This window comes from Acomys minous (genome assembly GCF_964271855.1).
Source record: "Acomys minous genome assembly, chromosome: 16".
In the NCBI taxonomy this organism is placed as follows: Eukaryota; Metazoa; Chordata; class Mammalia; order Rodentia; family Muridae; genus Acomys; species Acomys minous.
The window spans coordinates 40,263,742-40,286,597 of NC_140498.1; the positions used below are offsets into that span (position 1 = coordinate 40,263,742).

A 22,856-nucleotide genomic window follows, 5' to 3' on the forward strand; every position below is an offset into this window, starting at 1 on the left:
GTGAGATGAACACTAAGGCCTGTAGACAAAGCAGGAAAGTTTGGTGGGTACCGGGGGTAGACAGGTGGGCCTCAGGATGTTTGAGTGACCACTGAAAGCAGAGAGGTTGAGGTCGCTACACAGCCCGCTGCTTCTGTTGTAGGCATGGTCTGCGCTACCCTGAAACCTTCCTTCCACCTGAGGCTCTACAACCCCAAAGAAGCGTTCTGCTACCACCCCCACCGCGACCCCACTCCACCCCCTCAAAGAAAAACTTCCTAGTCGGGGCCGGGATGGGTCCGCAGGAAAATGCGGATTCGCATCCTAAGGCGTCCTGGAGTTGGAGGGTGGGGCGAACTCTGAACCAATGTTCATGCATGAAGCCATGAGAGACACCTGCTGTAGCCAATCCGCTGTAGGCGCGATGCGGACCTCTCCAAGCCGCCCTCTCATTGGGGGCGGGAGGGAGGGAGGGGCATCGGTCCACGATTGGCTGCGGAAGCGTGATTGGCGTGGGAGGCGTCCAACAGGCTTGGGCGGGTCAGGATACCTGCGCGGGACCAAGCGGGAATCGCCGCGCGGCGGCTGGGGAGGCGCGGGGCGGCGGCCGACATGTTCCAGGGCGCGGACGGCCAGACTGGCGGGTCGGACTCCAGGTGCGCGGGCCGGTGCTGGGGTCCTGGTGGGTGCGTAACTGCAGCCACGAGGCGGGCGGGAGACCCTGCAGATGCGGTGGGTGTGGCGCGTGGCTCCCCTGAGGCTGTTGAGCTCGGTCTCCCGGGTTGGCCGAAGCCGGGCCTCGCAGGAAGGTAGGGGGGTGAGCGAGCGGTGTGAAGACCCGGCGGCGGGACTAGGACACGTGGCTCTCTTGAAGAGCTTGCTTCTAACGAGACGCTACCCGGGCGCTGCCCAGCTCTCTCTGCCGGCTCCCGAGCCCTTCCCGCGGCCACTTTCCTTTGCTTGGTCACGACGACCTTTCAGTGTGGCAGAGTGGTGGCAGTATTCTCTGACCCAACCCAGGACCAGGTGTCTGTCGGATGCACTGCTTACTGGTCCTCCCTAGCCGAGAACCTTCCCAACACAGCTTCATCTGGACTTTGCTTGTTTGATCTGCTTTGAGTTGATAAAATGAAGCTGGTGTTCGAATCACTTGCCGAGCTCCAGAAGTTAGCTGTGGAGTAGCCGTCCAAGGAGAGGATTTTAGGAAAAAGAGGAAATCCTCATTTGATATCGGGGTTAGGGGCGAGGGGGAGTTGCCTCAATTGGAAGCCTCAGTCTGGTCCATAGTAGATAGAAACCGTGCTTTGGATAGCATATTACCCAGGGCGGGGGAAGATAGCGCCTAGTCCGAGTGCTCCAGAGACGTATCTTGATTTTTGCCTGAATCTGTAAGGTCTCCGCTGCAGGTTTTCCTTTCTTCTGACCCTCTTTTGTCTTCTTGCTGAGGGATTTTCTTGTGTTGGAGATGTTTGAATTGTAAAGCATCACGGTATTGCCGCCACTCATCCATAAAACTCATAATCATGAAGAATGTGCTGCCCATCTATTTCTCGTGGCTTTGTCCTTAAAGTTCTCTGAAGCGCACCATTAGAGGGAGGTCCAGGGGGCATGGCCACCGTCGAGGTATTTTCTTTCTCACCAGTGCCATAGTTCACTTGGACTGCGGCTTTTCGTCTTAGCCTGTATCCCTCATATTCCCCCTTTGTAACCTGAGTCTTTCTACTGAAACATTTAAGGGGGTATACAAAAGGAAAAAGTAATTGGGATGCAGTCTCACATTGTGAATTTAGCCCTGCAATCTGAGCTGGCCAATCTCTCCCTAGCACCTTCCATTCCATTGGTGTTATTGTAATAATGGCTGCTAGTAGCTTCCAGAAGGCCACACTGTGCCATTGTTCTGGGCCCTGTTTGTTGAAAGGCCTATTGAACTCTTAGTCTCATTTGCGAGACCCTGCTGGGGCAGCCTTGAGACTTGCGTTGCTGTTGTAGACTGTGTAACTTGTGCTTGCCCCATTGTCTTTTGGGATGGAGATGAACACCGCTCCTGCCCAAGTGGCCCATTATCTTTGCCAACACTTTGTGTGGCACCACTTAACTTTCCTCTGCTTATTTTCCAATTAAAATTCAGGTACACAAAGCAATACTGAATCTTTACTTTGAATACCCATATTAGCATTGATTTCAATAACTGCGCTTTATTTCCTGTGTTCCCACCACAGACTCAACTCGGGCCTCTTCTCCCGTGATGGCTTTGAGGTTCCAGGAGCACAGTGCTTCTGTTGTGTCACGCACATGGAACACTGGCACACAGATCTGGCTGTCCTGTTAAATCTGGCCCTGTAGGCAAAGCACTTGATCACTAACTTGCGTTTGCATCTGGAATTGGGTGCAGAACAGCCGCAGAGAAACTGGGAAGATGAGAGTGTGCCAGAGTGAGGGCCTGCCAGAGTCAAACACCCAGCAGGATGTTTGTAGTTTGGAAAACTATCTTTCAAGTAAAATGAAAATGATTAGAATAAAGCTAGGGCTATTCATGACTGTAATCCCAGCACTTGGGACGAGGAGGCAGAGGACCCTGAGTTCAAGGTTGTCCTTAGCTACACAGTGAATCTGAGTACTGTGGGAGTCTGGCTCAACCCTTTGCCAACCCCCAATAAGAAAATGATGAAGTAGGATTCTTTTTTGTTGTTTCTTTGTTTGTTTGTTTTGTTCTTGTTTTTAGAGACAGCGTTTCTCTGTGTAGCCTTGGACTCACTTTGTAGACCAGGCTGGCCTCGAACTCACAATGATCCAGCTGCCTCTGCCTCTCCCAAGTGCTGGGATTAAAGGCATGCGCCCCCACCGCCCAGTTTATGAACTAGGAATTTTAACTCATGCTGACATGCAATTTTATGCTTGATTTAGTTCAGTTCTAATGATTACAGGTCTGCCCTTAAAAAAGAGACGCCAAGCCGGGCGTGGTGGCGCACGCCTTTAATCCCAGCACTCGGGAGGCAGAGGCAGGCGGATCGCTGTGAGTTTGAGGCCAGCCTGGTCTACAAAGCGAGTCCAGGACAGCCAAGGCTACACAGAGAAACCCTGTCTCAAAAAACCAAAAAGAGAGAGAGAGAGAGACGCCTATAGACCCAAGGATGTTAGGTCTGATGACCCAAGAGAAGCATAGGGTGCTCACAGCCGTGATCTGTAGATGGACACTGATGGCTGGACACCTTCACTTACCATTATGTGCATGGTCTAAAATCTTTTTAAGTCCTTTCCAACAGGCTTGGCTCCACCCTCCACCCCACTCACCCCCTTTCCAAATGAACCTTTTTAATCCCCTCCTATGACCCTTCAAGAAATGGTAACTGTGTTTGTTGTTTGTTTGTTTGTTGTGGTTTTTTGTTTTGTTTGTTTTTGTTTTTCTTTTCCGGTTTTTCAAGACAGGGTTTCTCAGTGTAGTCCTGGCTATCCTGGACTCACTTTGTAGACCAGGCTGGCCTTGATCTCACTCATGGCGATCCACTTACCTCTGCCTCCCAAGTGCTGGGATTAAAGGTGTGCGCCACCACGCCCGGCTAAGAACCGGCAACTGTTGATGGGGGAGGTTTGACACATTAAGAAGACAGTGACGTGGCTCTGGTTTGAAGGCCTGTCAGGACATGCCTGACAACTGGGGTTCTGCGGAAGCATGACTGGCACATTGTGTCAGCCCTCTTGGGAGCACCTGAGATCCTCCCTTGACTGCCTCGCCTTAGAGCAGGCAATCTGAGCGCTCTGGTCACGTAGAGTTACAACGGGTGGACTGCCTTTTAGCTCTTCGGATGAAAGGAGCACATTTTACATACTTTCGTTGTTGTTAACTAACCCTGGAGAGCTCACTATTTTGGATCACTTTTCAGCCAGTCCTAACCTCCACTCTTGGCTTTTATGTGGCAATCATTCTTTGATTTTCATCAACTGCATAGGTACATGAATCCAAAAAAGAGAGAGAAGGTGGGCCATTCACAGGTTTCAAATTCACTTTTAAAGCGGGCGTGGTGGCACACGCCTTTAATCCCAGCACTTGGGAGGCAGAGGCAGGCGGATTGCTGTGAGTTTGAGGCTACACAGAGAAGCCCTGTCTCGGGGAGAAAAACAAACAAACAAAACAGGTATCTGAAAATATGCATACAAGTTCTTTTACCATACTGCAGCTGCAGCTGTACACCTGTCCTCTCTGAGCCTCAGAGCAGAGCTTTGAGATAATGCATAGGCCTTCAGCTGCTGCATTAAAAGCTGTCCACTTTCATGCCCAGCGTGGTGGCACACACCTTTAATCCCAGCACTCGGGAGGCAGAGGCAGGCGGATCGCTGTGAGTTCGAAGCCAGCCTGGTCTACAAAGCAAGTCCAGGACAGCCAAGGCTACACAGAGAGACCCTGTCTTGAAGAAAAAACAAAACAAAACAAAACTTCCCAGTAGCGCCAGACAAAGTTCCCAGAGTTTGAGACTTAAGGTGGATGCTACTATTTGGGACATTTTTGTGGATGTTTAGTTAAAAGCTGTGCTTGTATAGTGTCAGGGTTTAGAGGGGAATGTTCGTTCCATGTGCCCTGGGCTGAAGTAGACAATACTGCCAATAGGTGGCAGTTTTCTTTCTAGTCTGGGCATTTCACTGATTATATCAGACATCTCAATACAGATCCCTACAGGAAGTCTTTAAGTCAGGAGTTTTCTTCAGAGAAGGTGAATCTAAGATAACGAGAAACATGGAATTTGTTAAAAAGACACATAAGAAGGAGTCTGGATTAAAATCCAATCAAAGGATCTAGGGCATAGGCTACACCCTGATGTCTCCCTAAAGGTCTCCAGAAAACACAAGGAGAATCCTTGACCACACACTTGGGTCGGGCCTGGCTCCCCACATGAGAATCTAGCAGAGTGCCTGGGTACCGAGGCTACTGAATGGAAAGGTTGGGAGAGATAGGAGTTGGCCTGCATGTAAGCCACATAGCAAGGTTGAGGACAACATGGAGACGAGAGCCAAGTAATGCCTCTGCACCGTGTGCTTTACCCTGCTCGGAACCTAGGGGATACTGACAAAGTGGTAAAACTGATTCTTGATCCTCATTACTAGATAATGTGACTCTAAGAATGTAAAGCTTCTTTGGTGATTACCTTACCCTACTCCTGTGCTTGTGACAGTGTCTTTCTTTGTAATCCAAATTGGCCTTGAACTCTAAATTCTGCCTCAGTCTCCCAAGCGCTGGGATTTACAGGCATGTACCATCACACTTTGTGAGGAGGCCAGCTTTCGCTCACGTCATTACTGTTGGGTGTTGGGCTAGACCACAGGAAAGAGACCATCCTAGTGAGTCCTGGGAACCTGTTGGTTGGCTACCAGTGACTTGGATTCACTCTCTGCATGTAGATCCATGAAGCCCCCAGGAGGAGAAGCGAGCGATCTTTTTGGAAGTCCAGAAGAGGGTGTTCCTTCAAGCAAGCCTAATAGGATGGCATCTAATATTTTTGGACCAACGGAAGAACCTAAAAACGTACCCAAGAGGACAAATCCTCCAGGTATGGACTTTGTACTTCTTAGGTCCCTAGGCCTTTATTCTCCTCTGTTCTTGCTAAAATGTTGTCTTAGGGTTTTCTGTTGCTAAGATGAAACACCAGGACCAAAGCAAGCTGAGGAGGAAAGGGTTTATTCAGCTTACACTTCCACATCACTGAAGAAAGTCAGGACAGGAACTCAAGACTGGGCGGGGATCTGGTGGCAGAAGCTGATGTAGAGGCCATGGAGGGTTCCTGCCTGCTGGCTTGCTCTCTTATAAAATCCAGGACCACCTGCCCAGGGTGGACCCATGCACAGTGGGCTGGGCCTTCCCACATCAATCACTAATTAAGAAAATGCCCTACAAGGCCTGCCTTAAGAGGCATTTTCTTGGGGGTTTCCTCCCTCCTATGACTGTAGCGTGTGTCAAGATGGCATAAAATAGTTCTGAGTTGTTTTATTTTGTCTGGTTTTCTCTTTTTTCTTTCTTTCTTTCTTTTTTTTTTTTAAAGATTTATTTATTATGTAAACAGTGTTTTGAATGCACACCAGAAGAGGGCATCAGATCACATTTTTGATGGTTGTGAGCCACCATGTGGTTGCTGGGAATCAAACTCAGGACCTTTGGAAGAGCAGTCAGTGCTCATCTGAGCCATTTCTCCAGCCCTTGTCTTGCTTTTGAGACAAGGTCTCACTGTGTAGACCAGGAACTCACAGAGTTCCTCTTGCCTCTGCCTTCTGAGTGTTGGCATTAAAGACATGTACTGCCATGCTTAGTTCTGATTTTGTTTTGTTTTGCTTGCTTGCTTGCTTTTGCTTTTTGTTATTTGAAGGCAGCCATCCGTGTAGCCTGGGCTGTGAACTCTAACCCTGCTGTCTGTCTCCTCAGTGCTGAGACTGCGGGTGTGGAGCATGGACTGCATTTGGCTTTCTTTCTATGGGTCCTTTTAGGTGCCTTCCCTGCCATCTTATCCCTTGTCATCACCAGTTCCTCTAAAGGAAAGAAGGGCTTTTCTTGGCCGTCACTTTCTCTCTTGACCGTTTTTGTGCTCTGTCTATTTAGCAGATACTTGCCAAGGGCTGAGGTAGTGAATTTCTGGTCTCAGAGCCCCTAATGTGAAAGTTCATGCAAATTGTGCACTCAGATGTTCTTCTTAGGAAGAATTTTTTCCCCCAGGTTTTTTGAGACAAGGTTTCTCTGTGTAGCCTTGGCTGTCCTGGACTCACTTTGTAAACCAAGCTCACAGAGATCCACCTGCCTCTGCCTCCCTGGGTGCTGGAATTACAGGTATGCGCCACCACGCCCAGCTAGGAAGAAGTTTTTTAATATGATTTGAGTGGGGTTGAAATTCTAGAGTTCACGTTGATACAGTTCTTGATCATAACCCTGTTGTTACCAGAGAGAGTCTTTGAAAAAAGCCTTTCAGTTGGTTGTGGTGGTATGTGTCTGTTATCTCAGCCCTCAAGAGGCTGCAGAAAGATTTTGGAGTTTGGAGCCAACCTGGGCAACATAGTGAGACACTAGCTCAAAAAAAAAAAAAAAAAAGAGGGGGCACCGCTTCTTGGGTGATAAACTATCCTCAATCCCTGTCTCTTGTCTCCAATTTTTAAAAAGCCAGATTTGTTCCATCCTTGACAAACTGGAAGGGATATATGTGGCGTTCATGTGCTAGAAAAGGAACAAGAACTGCTCTCTACCTTGTACCAGTTATCAGTACAGATTATTTTATGGAAAAAAAGCTGTAGTTTCAAAAGCTGGATTTTGCCAGGCAATGGTGGCGCACACCTTTAGTCCCAGCCCTCAGGAGGCAGGGACAGGCGGGTCTCTTGAGTCCCAGGCCAGCCTGGTCTACATAGTTCCAGGGTATCCAGGGCCACATGCAGTCTGTCTCAAAACACCAAAGGAGAAAAACTGGCTTTTGTTTGTTCATTTAGGAGTTGGGGTTTGAGTTGCATTTGATAGGTGTGAGCCATCTTGGCCTTCCTTCAGCAGAGTTGTCTTCAGTCCCCACCCCCACCCCCACCCCCACCCCCGCAAGTCAGCTTCCCTAGAAAGCATAGTGTGCCACTGTGTCCATGCCACAGAACCCAATGCCCCAAGACACTCTCAGTGCCCAGTGGGGGCATCTCACCCATTGCACGTACGATCACAAGATGTAGTGACAGCCATGTTGTTGCAGTGACCAGGTTTCTACATCTCATAGTTTTGAAGCTTGTTTTCTCTGCTGCTCCTTTGAAAATAGTTTATGAGAGGGGGGTGGTGGTGGCGCACGCCTTTAATCCCAGCACTCAGGAAGCAGAGGCAGGCAGATTGTTATGCGTTCAAGGACAGCCAAAGCTACACAGAGAAACCCTGTCTCGAAAAACCAAAAAAAGAAAATGGTTTATGAGGATAGAAAGGCACCACCACTGGGTTGTCCATTCTGTGCTCAGTCTTTCAAACTTAGTCCTCCAGCACTCAGATCTGGGAGCTCAGCTGAGAATAATGCAGAGTCTAGAGGCAGAAAAGGCAGCGTCTAGAGAATTTAACAGTGTGAGGTCATGGAAGGTTTGCTGGGATCACTTGCCCTTTGGTGTCACTATACATTAGTCTCCATGCTCCTTGCTAATTTCTTGTATATATTTTTATAAGTTATTTCCTTGTTTGCCTGATAAAGATGATTGGTGTTTATGGCTTAGTTAAGTGTTTCCAGGGAGTGTGCTTACAGACTTGGCACACGTCTTACTTCACACTCTCACTACAACCCTAGAAGGTAGGTGCTCCCTCTCTTACAGCAGCAGAAACTGAAACCCAGGAAAGTTCCTGACACGATTGAACCCTACAGCTAGCTGGTCGCTTGCAGAGTTGGCCTTTGGAGCTAGTTTTCCTGCCTCCAGAGCCCAAGCACTAACTGACGCAAATGTGCACATGATGGCACATGCCTGTAGTCCTAGCCTCTGAGAGGCAGAGTCAGAAGGACCAGGAGATATAAGCCAGCCTGGACTAAATGACGCCCTGTTTCAGAAAGCCTGAATAAAGCCATTGGGAGGTCCCTGGAAGTATTAATTGCTGGATCATTGGGTACATGAATTTAAATACTGAGATTGTCCGCTTTATGTGTGCTTGACTCTGCCAGTGTAGTGTTTACTTCTTAAATAATTCACCATGTGTACACAGACTTGAGTGCGTGTAAGTGTACGTATGTATGCAGAAGCCTGCAGAGGTCAGAAGAGGGTGTCCAGTCTCTTGGAACAGGAGTTAGAGGCATTTGTGAGCTGCTGTGTGGATTCTGGGAACCAAACCCAGGTCCTCAGCAAGAGCAGTAATACCCTAACCTCTTGCAATTTGTTCTCTAGAAACTTAATTTAAATTTGTTTTTTTTCTTGAGTAAGCTACAGACATGCCATGTGGGTGGTCCTTTATAGAGTTCAGGATGGGGCAACATGATAAGATTGTGTTTGGGAAGTAGCAACTTTGTGGTTTCAAGAAAATTGAGGATCATGACCACCAGAGTGAGAGGAAAGGGACACACAGGAAGTTTCTGTAGCACCAGTGCTGTTCTGTGTCCTGAGCAGGGCTTACCTCAGGGTTGCCTCACCCTACAACTCTTTGATATTTACTGTATGTCCTGAGAACTTTCCTGTCTGCTGTTTCACCTTTGTTTTTATTATTGGTTTGGTTTTGCTTGTTTTGGTTTTTTGAGACAGGGTTTCTCTGTGTAGTCTTGGCTGTGCTGGACTCGCTTTGTAGACCAGGCTGGCCTGGAACTCACAGTGATCCACCTGCCTCTGCCTCCCAAGTGCTGGGATTAAAGGCGAGCACCACCACACCTGGCTTTGTTTTTTAATGAGCAGTTTCTGACCACAAACTTGTAATTGTTGCTTGTCCTCCTTCTTTGCTGTGGTTTAATTCAGTATCTAGACAGTCAGTCACTCTCCCACTGAGCTGCAGCCCCCAACTCTTGAGGTTTGTTGTTTGGTTTTCAGTCAAAGTTTCACCTTGAATTCTTAGTCCTTCTGCCTTAGCCTGGTGAGCTCTGTTACAAGCTGTATTGCTTCCAGTGTAAATAAACCGACCGTGGGTATTAAACACAGTGAGCCTCTCTGTGGCTCTCCTCAAGGTCCAGGCACTTCTGCTAGTGTGACCAGAATACTCTTGTTCTTCACCTGCATCAGAAGCTTTACTTTCACTAGTCATTGTGGGCATCGTTCATTTCTGTTCTACAGCTCAGATAGGTACAAGATGTACTTATCCCAGGTCACAGTGACTAAGCAGGGACTCTGACTAACAGCCTGGCTGTGGAGCCTTTACTCCACATGGTGAGAGTGCTCAGTGTGGGGACTGATCCCCAGGGAGGAGGTCTGTGGCTGAGGTTCAGAAAGTTTTAATCATTCTAAAGTCTTACAAAGGTACAGCTCTTCTGTATCTCTGTATTTCTCTCTTAAAAAGGCCCTCACTCAGTCCCCACTTTTATGCACAATTACAAGCCTCCCAATGTAGGTGTATTTTTAAAATCTGTTTTATTGGGTTCTTGATTCTCTTACCCTTTTCCGCCCTAATCCCTTCCACCACCCCAACACCAGGTAGGTGAGACAGGCTAGTAGGGAAAGGGACACAACTTCTATAAACTACTTCCTGCTGATTTGGGGCATTCAGTTCCCTGGGCAAGTCCAATCTTCATCCTCTCAGGATACCCCAACTTCTTGTCTCTTTTCTCTTGACCACTTGACAAACCAGCCTCAGCAAGAGGAACAGCCATGCCTTCTTTTTTGGAGCATAGCACCCCCTTCTCACTCAGGGCTCTGGTTTTTATTCTCTCTTTAGAGTCCCCAGAATTAAACTACCTGCAACTGACAAAGATCTAGCCTCTCCCACAGCACCCACTAAGCAAACAGTCTGCTGCTGTGGACGATCTGAAACAGCCTAAAGATTTATGTGTTTATTTATTTATTTATTATGTATGCAGTGCTCTATCTGCATGTACACCTGCAGGCCAGAAGAAGGCATCAGATCACATTCTAGATGGTTGTGAGCCACCATGTGGTTGCTGGGAATTGAACTCAGGACCTCTGGAGGAGCAGTGAGTGCCCTTAACCTCTGAGCCATCTCTCGAGCCCCCTGTTTGTTTGTTTGTTTGTTTGTTTGTTTTGGGGGAGTTATTTTTGTTTTTTGGTGTTTGTTTTTTTGTTTTGTTTTGTTTTTGTTTTTTGTTTTTTTAAGATTTATTTATTTTATGTATATGAGTACTCTATCTGTATGTCCACCCGCAGGCCAGAAGAGGGCACCAGATTACACCATAGATGGTTGTGAGCCACCATATGGATTTGGAAACCAAACTCAGGACTTCCAGAAGAGCAGCCAGTGCCTTCAACCACTGAGCTATCTCCCCAGCCCAAACTAAATGCTTTCCTTTTTTTTTTTTTTTTTTAAGATTTATTTATTATGTATACAGTGCTTTGCCTATAGGTGTGCCTACACACCAGAAGAGGGTACCAGATCTCATTGTAAATGGTCATGAGCACCATGTGGGTGCTAGGAATTGAACTCAGGACCTCTAGAAGAGCAGATGGTGCCTTTTTTTTTTTCTTTTTTTAAAAAATATTTTATTTATTTTTTGTGTATATGAGTGCTCTATCTACATGTACACCTGCAGGCCAGAAGAGGGGATCAGAGGGTATAGATGGTTGTGAGCCACCATGGGTTGATGGAAATTGAACTCAGAACCTCTGTAAGAGCAGACAGTGAGTACTCTTAACCACTGAGCCATCACTCCAGCCCCAAACTATATGCTTTTCGCTCTTGTCTGAACGGCTTATACTTTTTGCTGCTGAGCCTTGAGTTAGGGCTCCAAAGCTGCTTCTTGACAGCAAGAAATTATGTCCTTCTTGGACTTGGATTCACTTGTCTAATGGCGGCCTTTACCACAGAGTCTGCAAACCCTTAGAGAAACCATTGCAGCCAAAAACTTGTTCCTTTTTCTAAAAAGAAGTACCATATTTCTCACAGTTACCACACCAGATATTTTGAGATCTGACTTTGAAAATACTGTAGTTCTAGGAGTTAACACACCTGCAATTTTGAACTCTGAAGCTTTTAGCCTTTTAATTTCTTTCCTTTCTTCCTTTCTTTTCTTTTTTGGTTGGCTTAGTTTGGTTTGGGGTGTTTTTTGCTTTTTGAGACAGGGTTCCTTTCTATAGCCTTGGCTGTCCTGGACTCACTTTGTAGACCAGGCTGGTCTCGAACTCACAGAGATCTACCTGCCTTTACCTCCTAGGTGCTGGGATTAAAGGCGTGTGCCACCATGCCCACCTACAATTTCTTTTTAAATGGACAAATTCAACGCAATTAAAGCACCTTGCACTTTGATGTCTAAGGCTATGGCAGCTCAGTTGGCTCAAGAGTAACCCTTTCTCTCTAAAGCATCGGTCATTCTTTAACCTTGTCACCTTGCAGGGCCTTGCCTCCTGCTCCTTCTGGCTCCCCACTCAGGGTGAGGTGGCAGTCTGCCTCATGGGCCTGTCTGCTTTTATTTTTCGTCCTGCTCAATCGTCAGGTCTAAACCCTTTTGTTTTCCCTTTCCTGTCCTTATTTGCTTTCCAAGTGCTTCCATCTCTACTTGAAAATTTTCCAATTGCCTCTCATAGACCTCCATTTCCACTCATTTTTTCCAATTGCTCAGTCATCCTCCCAACCTTTATTGAGACAGAAAAGAGAGGAGGAGGAGGAGGAGGAGGAGGAGGAAGAAAATTTAGAAAATCCCCTCTGGTAGCAAAGCAGGAGAGAACCCAGCAGCAAGAGCTGCAATAAACGTTTGTTGACGTCCTGAAACAGTATATTCGTTCCTTTGTCCTCTATGCAATAGAAACTAGATTTTCCGTTATTCCAAGCCCTATGTCTGGGATTCACTTGTTGGTGTATCTCTTTACACTAGCACCCAACAGAGACTGATAGGGAAAATAAGGTGTGAAAGTTCTGTACCTCTGAGTATTTCTTCTAGTAAAAACCTAATGATAGAAGAAAATTCTTCCCTGGAGAATGCATGCATCTTTCAAGTAGGTGATGATGTTCATGAAAAGATAGAGGAAGGGACTCAAACGCTGCCACAGAACACAGAAGTCCAGGGTAGGTAGGAGAGCATTCTGGGACTTGGTGGAAACCGGATGCTAACCCTGGGGCGATGTAAATAAACTTCTATTCACCCTAGCCCAGCAGCAGCAGACCAAATAAACAGTCCATCCCAGGCCAGCTTGGTAAGCCACCAGCTTTATCGGGGTGGTTTATAGGAGCATCTGTGAAGGGTTGCTTCGGAGCACAGTGACTCCAAACTCCTGCCTCACTGAAGTCATATGTCAGTATGGATGATAGCTTCCTAAAAGTAGCATAAATTTAATTGCCCCTTAAGTTAAAGGGCACTAGTCAACAGGCCTCTCTTGTGGATGGTCTCACGTAGGTAATCACAGCTACTTTAGTATGGTATGGCTTATGTTCTTCTGGATGACAGTGTCCAGTAGCATATGGAAAGCATAGGTGGCATGTATTGTCTCAACAATAGTCCTAGAAGCTGCAGCAACATACAGAATCTTTTAGTTTTGTTTTGTTTTAATTTTTTAAAATTTACTTGGGTATTTTCTTTCTTTCTTTCTTCTAATGTAGGAGTGCTCTGCCTGCATGTACACCTACATGGCAGAAAAGGGCATCAGATCCCTTTATAATAGATAGTCACGACCCTCTATGTGGTTGCTGGGAATTGAACTCAGGACCTCTGGAAGAGCAGCCAGTGCCCTTAACTGCTGAGCCATCTCACCAGCCCCAGAATCTTCATACAACCCAAAAGAGTGGCCCATTTCTTCTCCTTAGTATACAGTTGAGGAACTGGAGACACAGAAAGGCCAGGGGTGTAGATTATTATGTGTTGGAGTCATAGCCTTGATGGAATATTGCCTCCATTAGGCATAACACTGTGGGGAAGGTGGGTGCTTGCCATCTGCTGAGTGAAGACATCGCTCCATGCCTTTCTGCCTAACACAGGAATCCTTGCATCATGTCCAGGCCTACTTGAGATGCACATTTCTATCACAGCTTAGTACACTCACAGTGGGCAACAAGGAGCATGTTTCTTAGCCCGTCGGTGTCTAGTAATCGCTCACCATTCTAGCCAGAAGGAGGTCAGAGTGACTAACTTTATTTCCAGATTATAGGTCACGGTGAACAGCGGTGAACTAAATATTCAGTTATTTGCTTTTAATCTCCTTATGAACAAAGGATGGCTTCCCCACTGGAAACCTGGCACTATTCAGCATTAAGGGAGCTCTTTTTCCTGTTAGAGTCCAGGCCCAGGTCAGGTTGGCTAGACACATGAAGGCTCCAACAGAGCAGATTAAGGATTGGCTGGGATGTCGGCTTCGTGGACTTAAGGAATCACCCCGCCTACTGCCCTGACCTTAGGAAGTAGGGTCAGATGGGGGCTCTGATGCTCATTCTTTTGTGATTGTTCCTGCAGGGGGCAAAGGAAGTGGCATCTTTGATGAATCAACTCCTGTGCATACTCGACAACGTCTGAACCCACCTGGTGGGAAGACCAGTGACATATTTGGGTCCCCAGTCACTGCCACTGCGCCCCTGGCACACCCAAACAAGCCCAAGGTATGGAATATATTCCTATAGCCAGTCAGGAGAGAAAAATAAAAGTTGTGTCAAGTTCTTTTTTTCAAAAAGTTACAAAGCAGGTTAGGAAGAGACAGAAAGACAGGGGTGGTTTTCCTGAGTATGGTCATTATGCTAAAGCCCTGGGGGAAGCAGTTGTTTTCACCTCTCTACACAGCAGCCACCAAGCACCTGTCTGTGCTGCTGTACTTTGTGTACCTGAGGTCTGGTGACTGAGCACATAGCAATAAAGGTTTGACCCTTGTTGATTTTTGCAAGGAAAGATGGTGAGTCTGTTTTTCCTATAGTACTAGAGATTAACCCTGGGGCTACCTCCCCAGCCCAAGATGGTGGCTCTCGATGGGCTTTACTCTATACAGGGTTGGGCTTACATTAGTTATCTTTGAGGATTTTGTGGCAGTTGGCAAAGGGGAATCTCAGGCCCCTGATCCAATGAAGCTGCCTGTGTAATCAGGTAAACATGAGCTCTTTGCCTACACTCCAACTCAGAAGCTGCTGGGAAAAGAATACCAGAGCAATGTAGCCTTTGAACCACTGGGTAGATCTGTGAACTCCCCGAGCTGAGGCAGCCTTAGCTTCCTCGTGCCCCGGAGCCTGTGCGTCCTTGCCAGCACATTTATTGGTTTGAGTGGTGAAGAACATTTATTTTGGCCAGACCATACTGTAATGAAACCCATTATACCAATCATTATTGGTATAATGATTAGCAGTATCTTTGTTTCAGTTACTATTTTTTAATTGAAATTTTTTAGATTTTTAAATTTTATGTGTATGAGTATTTTGCCTACATGTAATTGCATTGGATTAAAATTCACCAATTATTTTGCATTTGCTGGTTCAAAGATAATTGATTTTAGACCTTTAGAGAATGCCAGGAAATGAATTTATTAAATTTGTTGGGGCTGAGGGTGGGAAATAAGTTTTAATCCAGCTGGATGTGGTGGCACATGCCTTTAATTGCAGCACTCAGTAGGCAAAGGCAGGTGTGACTTTGAGGCCAGTAAGCTCCAGGATCACTTAGACCCTGACTCAACCCCAGCATTTCTTCCATGAAATGTAGGGATCATCGCTGTTAAAAGAGAAGTCCCCTAGGGTACCAGCAGGATGGGTCAGGAGGTAAAGATGCTTCCTGCCCAAGTCTAAAGACCTGAGTGTGATCCCTGGGACCCACAAGGTGAAAGGAGAGAACAATCTCTCAAAAGTTGTCCTCTGTCCTCAATGTGCACCTTGTGGCAGGCCCCTTCCTTAAACCCAATAAAAATAACTCTTCTCTTCAAGTTGAGCACAGTAGAAGGCACCTGTTACCGAAGCTATGTGAGGAAGGGGCAACAGCCCGTGACTTGGAGGCTGGCCTGAGATGCATAGTGAGGTCACAGACTCGGGGGATGTATTCCAGCTTGGAAATAATGTAGGAATAGTAGAATATCAGCACTTTTGTAAACCTGGCCATGAAGGGGTAGATTTAGCTAACAGTCAACAGGTGCTAACAGAAGAAAGTTAGGACTTCCTAAGAGAAGTTCATCATAGACCAACTCAGAGCAGCTTCTCCCAAAGTCAGACCTTAGAAGGCTCAGAACCACGCTGTTTTTTTAAGGCAAGTTCTCTCTTGACAGCATGGCAGTACACGTCTTTAATCTCAGAATTTGGGAGGCAAAGGCAAACAGGAGTTCAAGGCCAGCGTACATAGTAAGACTGACTGTCTAAACACAAAGGCAGGTCCTCTCTAGCCTAGGCGGGCTTCAAATTCTTGGCACTCTGCATGAGTGCCGAGGTTGCAGGGGTAAGCCACCATATTTTGATGAAAGTACATTTTTGGGGTTTTTTTTGTTTGTTTTTGTTTTCCGGTTTTTTGAGACAGGCTTTCTCTGTGTAGCCTTGGCTGTCCTGGTCTCACATTGTAGACCAGGCTGGCCTTGAACTCACAGGGATCCACCTGCCTCTGTCTCCCGAGTGCTGGGATTAAAGCCATGCACCAACACCACCGGGCAAAACTAAATTTTTTTTATTATCAATTTATTGGTTGTTGTTGTTATTGTTGTTCTGGGGATGGATGGACTTGGGGCCTTGTGCATTCTAGTTAAGTGCTCTATCCACTGAGCCACACCCCAGCCCTAAACTTTTCTTATCAGAAAAGTTAAATTTGCAACTGTTTCAAAGCTCCGTCCACACTGTAGTGTGTGTCAGAACTTCCTATTTAATAGCATAACATTTGATTGTGTGGCTAAAGTATTTGGTTTGTCTCCTTATGAGCCACACATTCAAATGTTGTGCTGTGAAAACAAGAAGTTCTGATACACACCACAGTGGACACGAAGTTGTGAAAGCATGCTAGTGTTGTAAATTTAACTTTTTTTTTTTTTTTTTAAGAAATAATTTTTAGCCGGGTGTGGTGGCGTACGCCTTTAATCCCAGCACTCGGGAGGCAGAGGCGGGCGGATCGCTGTGAGTTTGAGGCCAGCCAAGGCTAACACAGAGAGACCCTGTCTCGAAAAACCAAAAAAAAAAAAAAAAAGAAAGAAAGAATTTTTATAATTTGAAACCTAGTACAGCTACTTTTTAAAAAGCTACATCTTCGGCTATTATGAAGAAATAAAATAGCTAGGATTTTGAGAGGCCATTGTTTGGATAAGGATGAGATCACTGTTGCAGTACACAGCAAGTTACATGCAGCTTACTCATGAGTCTGTTTTGCAATGCTGGCGATCAACCCAGAGAGGCTCTTGAGTGCTAGAGAAGCACTTAGCTGTTGAGCAGCACTCGCGCCTACTGGTTTGTTACTGTGAGGTTGTATTAGTCTTAGTTACGTGTGGCCATGTCAGCATGTGGGTGTAAGCAATGAGAGCAGGAGTTATAGACAGCTGTATCTAGAAACCAATCTCGGCTCCTCTGCAAGAGCAGCGAGAGCTTTAATCAACCACGGAAGCATCTCTCCAGCCCACTGCACGCCTGTAGTGCAGGCTTATGTCCCCAGCTGTTCAGGAAGCTGAGGTTAAAGGCCTGCCTACCTACAGAGTGAGTTCAAGTCCAGACTTTGCAAAATTTAATGAGACCCTGTCTCAAAAAGTAAAAATAAGACTGAGGACGTGGCCTGGTGGTGGTAGAATGCTGCCCGTTGCCTACCTGAGTGAGCACTAACCTGGTGGCTTGTCTTGTTGCAGGATCATGTTTTGCTGCGTGAAGGTGAAGACTCCAGATCTGACCTGAAATGTAAGCTCATTTCCCGCCCCTTCTGTGTGACTGTGTCCTAGGGAAGCTGCTAGTGCACTTCAGAACTTTGCTCTGCCTTCTAAGACTGCTGACCAAAACTAGCACATGAGAGCGGCTGAGAAGGCCGGGGACATGAGCATAGTTACTTCTGGTAACTTCTTTTTCTTCTAGAATAGTGGTTCTCAGCCATCCTGATGCTGCTGCCCCTTAGTACAGTTCCTCATGTTGTGGTGACCCTCTAGATATTGTTGTTAACTTAAGAGTAGGTCTTAATAATGTTTATTAATAGGCTTATAATTATTATGATGGTGTTGTCTAACCAGCTATCTCAATCAATAAAGACATAGACACCTGACAGATTTTAGAATAGCCTCATATCACCTGGGACATGGCAGGTATAACCTCCTGGGCGACCTTTCCCTCCCAAGCCCCCAGCCCACACCATCTGCTCTAAGAACTTCTAGCCGAGCTGCCTCCCATCCGTAATTCCATGAGCACTTGCTTGTTCTCTCATCTGGGCCGCTTTCCTCCATCCATGCCGGTCTGGCCATGAGCTCCTCTGCACGCTAAGCCATCACAGCTCCCTGCTTCCTTCCTCCTCTAGGACCTGTCTGCTTCTCCTCCTGTGATCCTTCTCTTCCCAAAGCCCACAACCTTTGGCCACACCCACCCCATTCTGCCCTGCCCAGGTTTAGGCTTTTTAATCAGTCAATCAGGAATAATTTCTTAGGCAAGGTTACAAACATCATTTTGAGGTACATAAGTGTCTGCTCATAAAAGACAGCAAGCTGACCTCAGGAGGGAAAATAATTAGCAGTCAAATACAACGCACCAAACCATACTCCCACAATTCCCCTTTTCTGTCTAAATAAAAAGGCCATTATATATATATATATATATATATATATATATATATATATATATATATATATATAAAATAAGGTAAAATAAGAACAATTATGGAACAATTATAAAAACAAATAGGTAAGACTTACATACATAATGTCTAGTCAAAAGGTATTTGGCACCCTTGAAGAAAATATTATCTATCCTATCTTGGTAAGTCTTAAAGTTTTGTACCTAAATTCATTTCTATCATATCTTGTATCTAACAACCTAAAAACATATATCTATACCTTAAAACATCTTTTTTAATTCCTAAGCAATTAGGCTTAATTTTAAAACTATAACTATCTGGTCTGTAACTCCATCAGAGTCCTGAGAAGGAATAAAATTAATTATGAGTAAACAGGAATTGCAGGTTAGCAACTCCCAAAAAATAAAAACTGACAAACCCAGTATGGTGGCACACATCTTTAATCCAAACACTGGGGAAGCAGAGGCAAGCAGATCTCTGTGAGTTCAAGGCCAGCCAGGACTACAAGAGAAACTCTGTCTCGAAAAACAAAAATAACAATGATAATGATTAAATTAAATAAATAAAAAATGACAGAGACAGTTTGTTGCCTGGACAGCAACCCAAAAGCCCTATAATGTTAGAACATCATCATCTTTAGTCTTCTGGCCCAGTATATCTGACAGACATATTTGTAAAGCAGGAAGTATTAAGGACTTGCTTACCTTGTCATAGCAGAGCTTGGCAGTTGACTTGGCCTGCATCCAGGCTTGCCCATTTTAAGCAGAATTCTGTCTGTGGTAGAAACAAGGGCCTTTTTTTTTTTTTCCCCTCTGGGTAGCCTTGGTTGGTCTGAACTTTCTTTGTGGACCAGGTTGGCCTGGAACTCACAGAGATCCGTCTACCTCTGCCTCCTCAGTGCTGGGATTAAAGGCGTGTGCCACCATGCCCAGCCCGTGAGGACATTTCTTTGCCAGGGTGGCTGGTTTGTGACATTTGAAGCCATCTCCATATGGAGGTTTTTGATTGTCATCTACTTTGACATAGTGTGAGTGCTGCCAGGAGTTTACCTGTCTTATTGTCAAGGAATCCTTATATAATAAAAGCATCTTTTAAGTGTCATTTTCTATAGGTCTCTGAGGTTTTTGGTTGGTTGGTTGGTTGGTTGGTTTTTTGAGACAGGGTCTCTCTGTGTAGCCTTGGCTGTCCTGGACTAGCTTTGTAGACCAGGCTGGCCTTGAACTCACATCAGTTTGCCTGCCTCTACCTCCCGAGTGCTGGGATTAAAGGTGTGTGCCACCATGCCCGGCTCATAAAATTATTTTCATTGCTACTTCATGATTGTGCTTTTGTTACTGTTATGAATCATAATATAAATATCTGTGTTTTCTGGTGGTGTTAGGTGGCCCCTGTGAAAGGGTGGTTCACCATTTCCCCTCCCACGGGTTGTGGCTCATGCTGAGAACCACTGTTCTAGAAGCTCATTTGTGCCAGTGTGAAGCGCAGCTATCCAGAGTGCTTCCTGAGTCTGATACCAAGCGGGAGCAAGTAGAGTTCAGAACTTACAAGCTCTACTGTGACACTAACTTTCAGTTAGCTCAGCTTGCGTCATAGTGTGGTGGCTGCCTCTCACAGATGTGTGTTGACTCTGTCCCACAGCTGCAACAAACTCCATACCCAGAGGAGAGCAAGGCGAGAAAGGAAGCTCAAAAGAAGCAGAGCATGCCAACATACCAGAGCCCTCACCTACGGTTGACAGTCATGAGCCCAGACTGGGGCCACGTCCTCGTTCCCACAACAAAGTCCTGAACCCACCAGGAGGCAAATCCAGCATCTCCTTCTATTGAGAGGCTCCTGCTCTGCCTGTAACTAGACAGACACTCAGAGATGGGGTATTGAATGTTAGCGTTTCCTTTAACCCAAGTGAGTCGGGGCGGGAGAGGGTCTGTCACACAGGTGGGGCTGGCTGCTCACAGGCCTTGTTGTCATTGGAAGCGCTTCACAGAGGACTGTGTCTTCCGGACTGCCAAGATACACGTGTGGGAATAAAATGGGATGTTTTGGTGCCATCTCTCTAGTTGCTGTCTGTGAACCAGCTCTGTAAGGTTGTGGGGAGCAAAAGAGATGGCACCCATTAGCAGAGGGATCACTAGGGTCTTCCCTGTCCTTGTATCCACAGCCTCTTGGGTATCTAAGAATAGTTTAGTTGTAAAAGAATCCAGACTACCTATCCCTTGCTGTGGGATGAAGAAGACACACATAAACAGCCTTTCCTTTCAGGAAACGCCTATCACTAAATGCTTCCACCTCTGAGATTACCTCTGAACCCTGATGTCTCCTTTTCCTTTTCCCCTCATTACGTCACCCTGTAGTGCTGAAGCATGACTGCTCTTTTTGGTAGCAGTCAACAGAAAATCAAACAGCTATTCTCAGTCTTGCTTGTCCTGCTTGGAAGGTTTTTCTTTATACACTGATCCTGTGAGTTGTCCCCTACCGGTACCTAAAACCATGGCCATTTGTGAGGTAGTCGCCTATCTTCCTCTACCCTTGGCTTGGTTCCTGACATGCCAGATTTGCTTGTGGATTGTTCCTTTTGTTTCCCTCCTCAGCCTTATGCCTGGGCCTTAGTTCCTTACCTGTGGAGGAGCTCTCCCTGGCCATGGCTCTTCCTATGCACAAGGTCTCTGGCGTCTGCAAGGCTTAAACTACTTATACATGTCAGGTATTGGGTGGATTCCTGTTATTTCCGTCTTGCTTTGTTCCCGCAGTTGGAAGACCTGCTGAAGGACGTTGGGCTGGGTTGGTTTCATTCCCAACATCTGGAAAGGTATTCTTAGTATCCACCTCCTTTAAATACCCACGGACTGCATTCAACGTGTGGAAAAGTGCTGCTGTGGTACAGCGAAGCCAAAGTGCTCCCTAAGCCGCCTTCAGAAAGCTTCAGACTTCTTGGCCTTGCTCCTAAATGGTGCTCCCTCCATAGGCCAAGGCATTAAGTGTTTTGGCAGTGAGGTCACAACTGTCTTCATCTGTTCAACTCTTAAGGGCTGCAGCCTTAGTTCCTGGTTTCCTCTCCAGTGGGCATCTGTGAAAGGGGCTTCTGAGTGGTGCTGCTTTTGTTTCTAGTGCCTACATCGAGCTTCATAGCACGTGCCAGAAATGTCCTCAATACATCTTGGAAAAGCAACAGTCCTGCAATCACACTCATACTGACCTAGATGCTTAAGTGCCTGCAGGAGCCACCTGCCAACCTCTGCTTCTTACACTTGGTCCATTGAGGGGTCTAACCATGGTTTTGTCAACCAAAGAGTTTTCCCCTTCAGCAGCCCTGTATTCTGAAGCCAAGAACATGTATAACATGTATGTAATTCTGTAACAACTCAAATGGTTGTGGTTCAGTCATTATAAGAGTATCATTTGAGATTCGGAGCATTTTCTTTCATTTAAGAAAATGTCATAAATGATGTTTGTTTTATTTAGCCCAGACACTAACTTCTTTAGCTCATAAGGAAATAGTATAATGATAGAAATAAACCTCCTTTTGTAACTGCTGTGTTAAGTAGAAAATAATTTGGATTGTCAAGAAGGAATCAGACATCACTGTGCTGTCCCTGCCCTTAGTGCAGTGAGAGAAAAGCTCCAAGCTCCACCTGCTGACCCGGATGGCTGGGAGGATATGGAGACCTGTGACAGTGACCCACAGCAGCAGCTGCCTTATTCGCCTCCCCATCTGCCTATCTTTTCCACTGAAGCTGGGCTCAAAGCGTGGTATACAGTGGTATACAGTTTTCACCTGCATTACGCCTTAAAACTTTTAAAGTGCATTTGGTGCCAACGTTTTTCTAGCACTATGTCAGAATAAGAAACTGGTCCTTACATCATAATGCAATTCTGATAGGAACATTTTGTTCTTTTTATGAGGCAAAACTGGGTGTAATAGTTGAATTAAACTTAGTAACCACATACTCACAGCCTGTGTGTACTTATGTCTTTGCTTCTCCATAATTCAGTTGGGGGCGGGGCCCCACAATCTGTGAATTCTGATCTTGTTTGTTTGTAGACAGGGTTTCTCTTGTAGCCCTCACTGACCCAGACTCACTTTGTAGACCAGGCTGGCCTCAATCTCACAGAGATCCACCTGCCTCTGCTAGGATTAAAGGTGTGCACAACCACGCTGGGCTTGATCCTTTTTCATAGCTTTCCGTTGGTAAAGTTAACTTCTTTCCTTGGTCTTGATCTAAAAATGCCCAATATAATCATTTTTAAGATTTGAGCAGAAGCAGCTGGATGCAGTGGTGCACACCTGTACTCCCAGCACTCGGGAGGCAGAGGCAGGCGGATCTCTGAGTTCAAGGTCAGTCTGGTCTACACAGAAATTTTTGTCTTGAACTTTTTCACCCGCCAAAAAAAATTTTTTTAAAGATTTGAGCAGAATTAATGAGAAATATACTGTAATCTGTTTAGTTTTCTGTAGTTGAACTGTACTGTTTAGAATAAATGATATAAGAAAACTTAGCCTTCTCCAATTTGGCTTTGAAGTGATCCAATCATAAGCCTTGCAATGAAGAGTTAGGGCAGCCAGCTATTCAGCTTTGTTAGATTGAAATCCTATAGAGAAAACACGTCTTTGCTGTGTATTTATCATCAGGACAG

The 22,856-nt window shown here is 45.9% G+C and overlaps 1 protein-coding gene across 2 annotated transcripts; it reads left to right on the forward strand.

Annotated features, from left to right (window-relative positions):
- Positions 1–487: 487 nt before the first annotated feature.
- Positions 488–22,174, forward strand: JPT2 (Jupiter microtubule associated homolog 2). 2 transcript variants are annotated; one of them, XM_084764219.1, is made up of 5 exons: positions 488–635; positions 5,371–5,519; positions 13,977–14,119; positions 17,299–17,347; positions 19,863–22,174. In XM_084764219.1, exons 1-5 carry the CDS (start codon positions 592–594, stop codon positions 20,048–20,050), a joined length of 573 nt encoding a protein of 190 aa, XP_084620345.1. In that variant the 5' UTR covers positions 488–591; the 3' UTR covers positions 20,051–22,174. The 2 variants fall into 2 exon arrangements, with proteins under 2 accessions (XP_084620345.1, XP_084620346.1); XM_084764220.1 differs by having other exon boundaries at positions 489–665.
- Positions 22,175–22,856: the final 682 nt, after the last annotated feature.

What these genes read in the sequence shown, in the direction of transcription:
- JPT2 (XM_084764220.1), top strand. Translation starts at nt 592, where the DNA reads ATGTTCCAGGGCGCGGACGGCCAGACTGGCGGGTCGGACTCCAGGTGC. An exon ending in CGGTGCTGGGGTCCTGGTGG is followed by an intron (nt 666 to 5,370) that starts GTGCGTAACTGC and finishes CTCTGCATGTAG; the next exon opens with ATCCATGAAGCCCCCAGGAG. An exon ending in CACACCCAAACAAGCCCAAG is followed by an intron (nt 14,120 to 17,298) that starts GTATGGAATATA and finishes GTCTTGTTGCAG; the next exon opens with GATCATGTTTTGCTGCGTGA.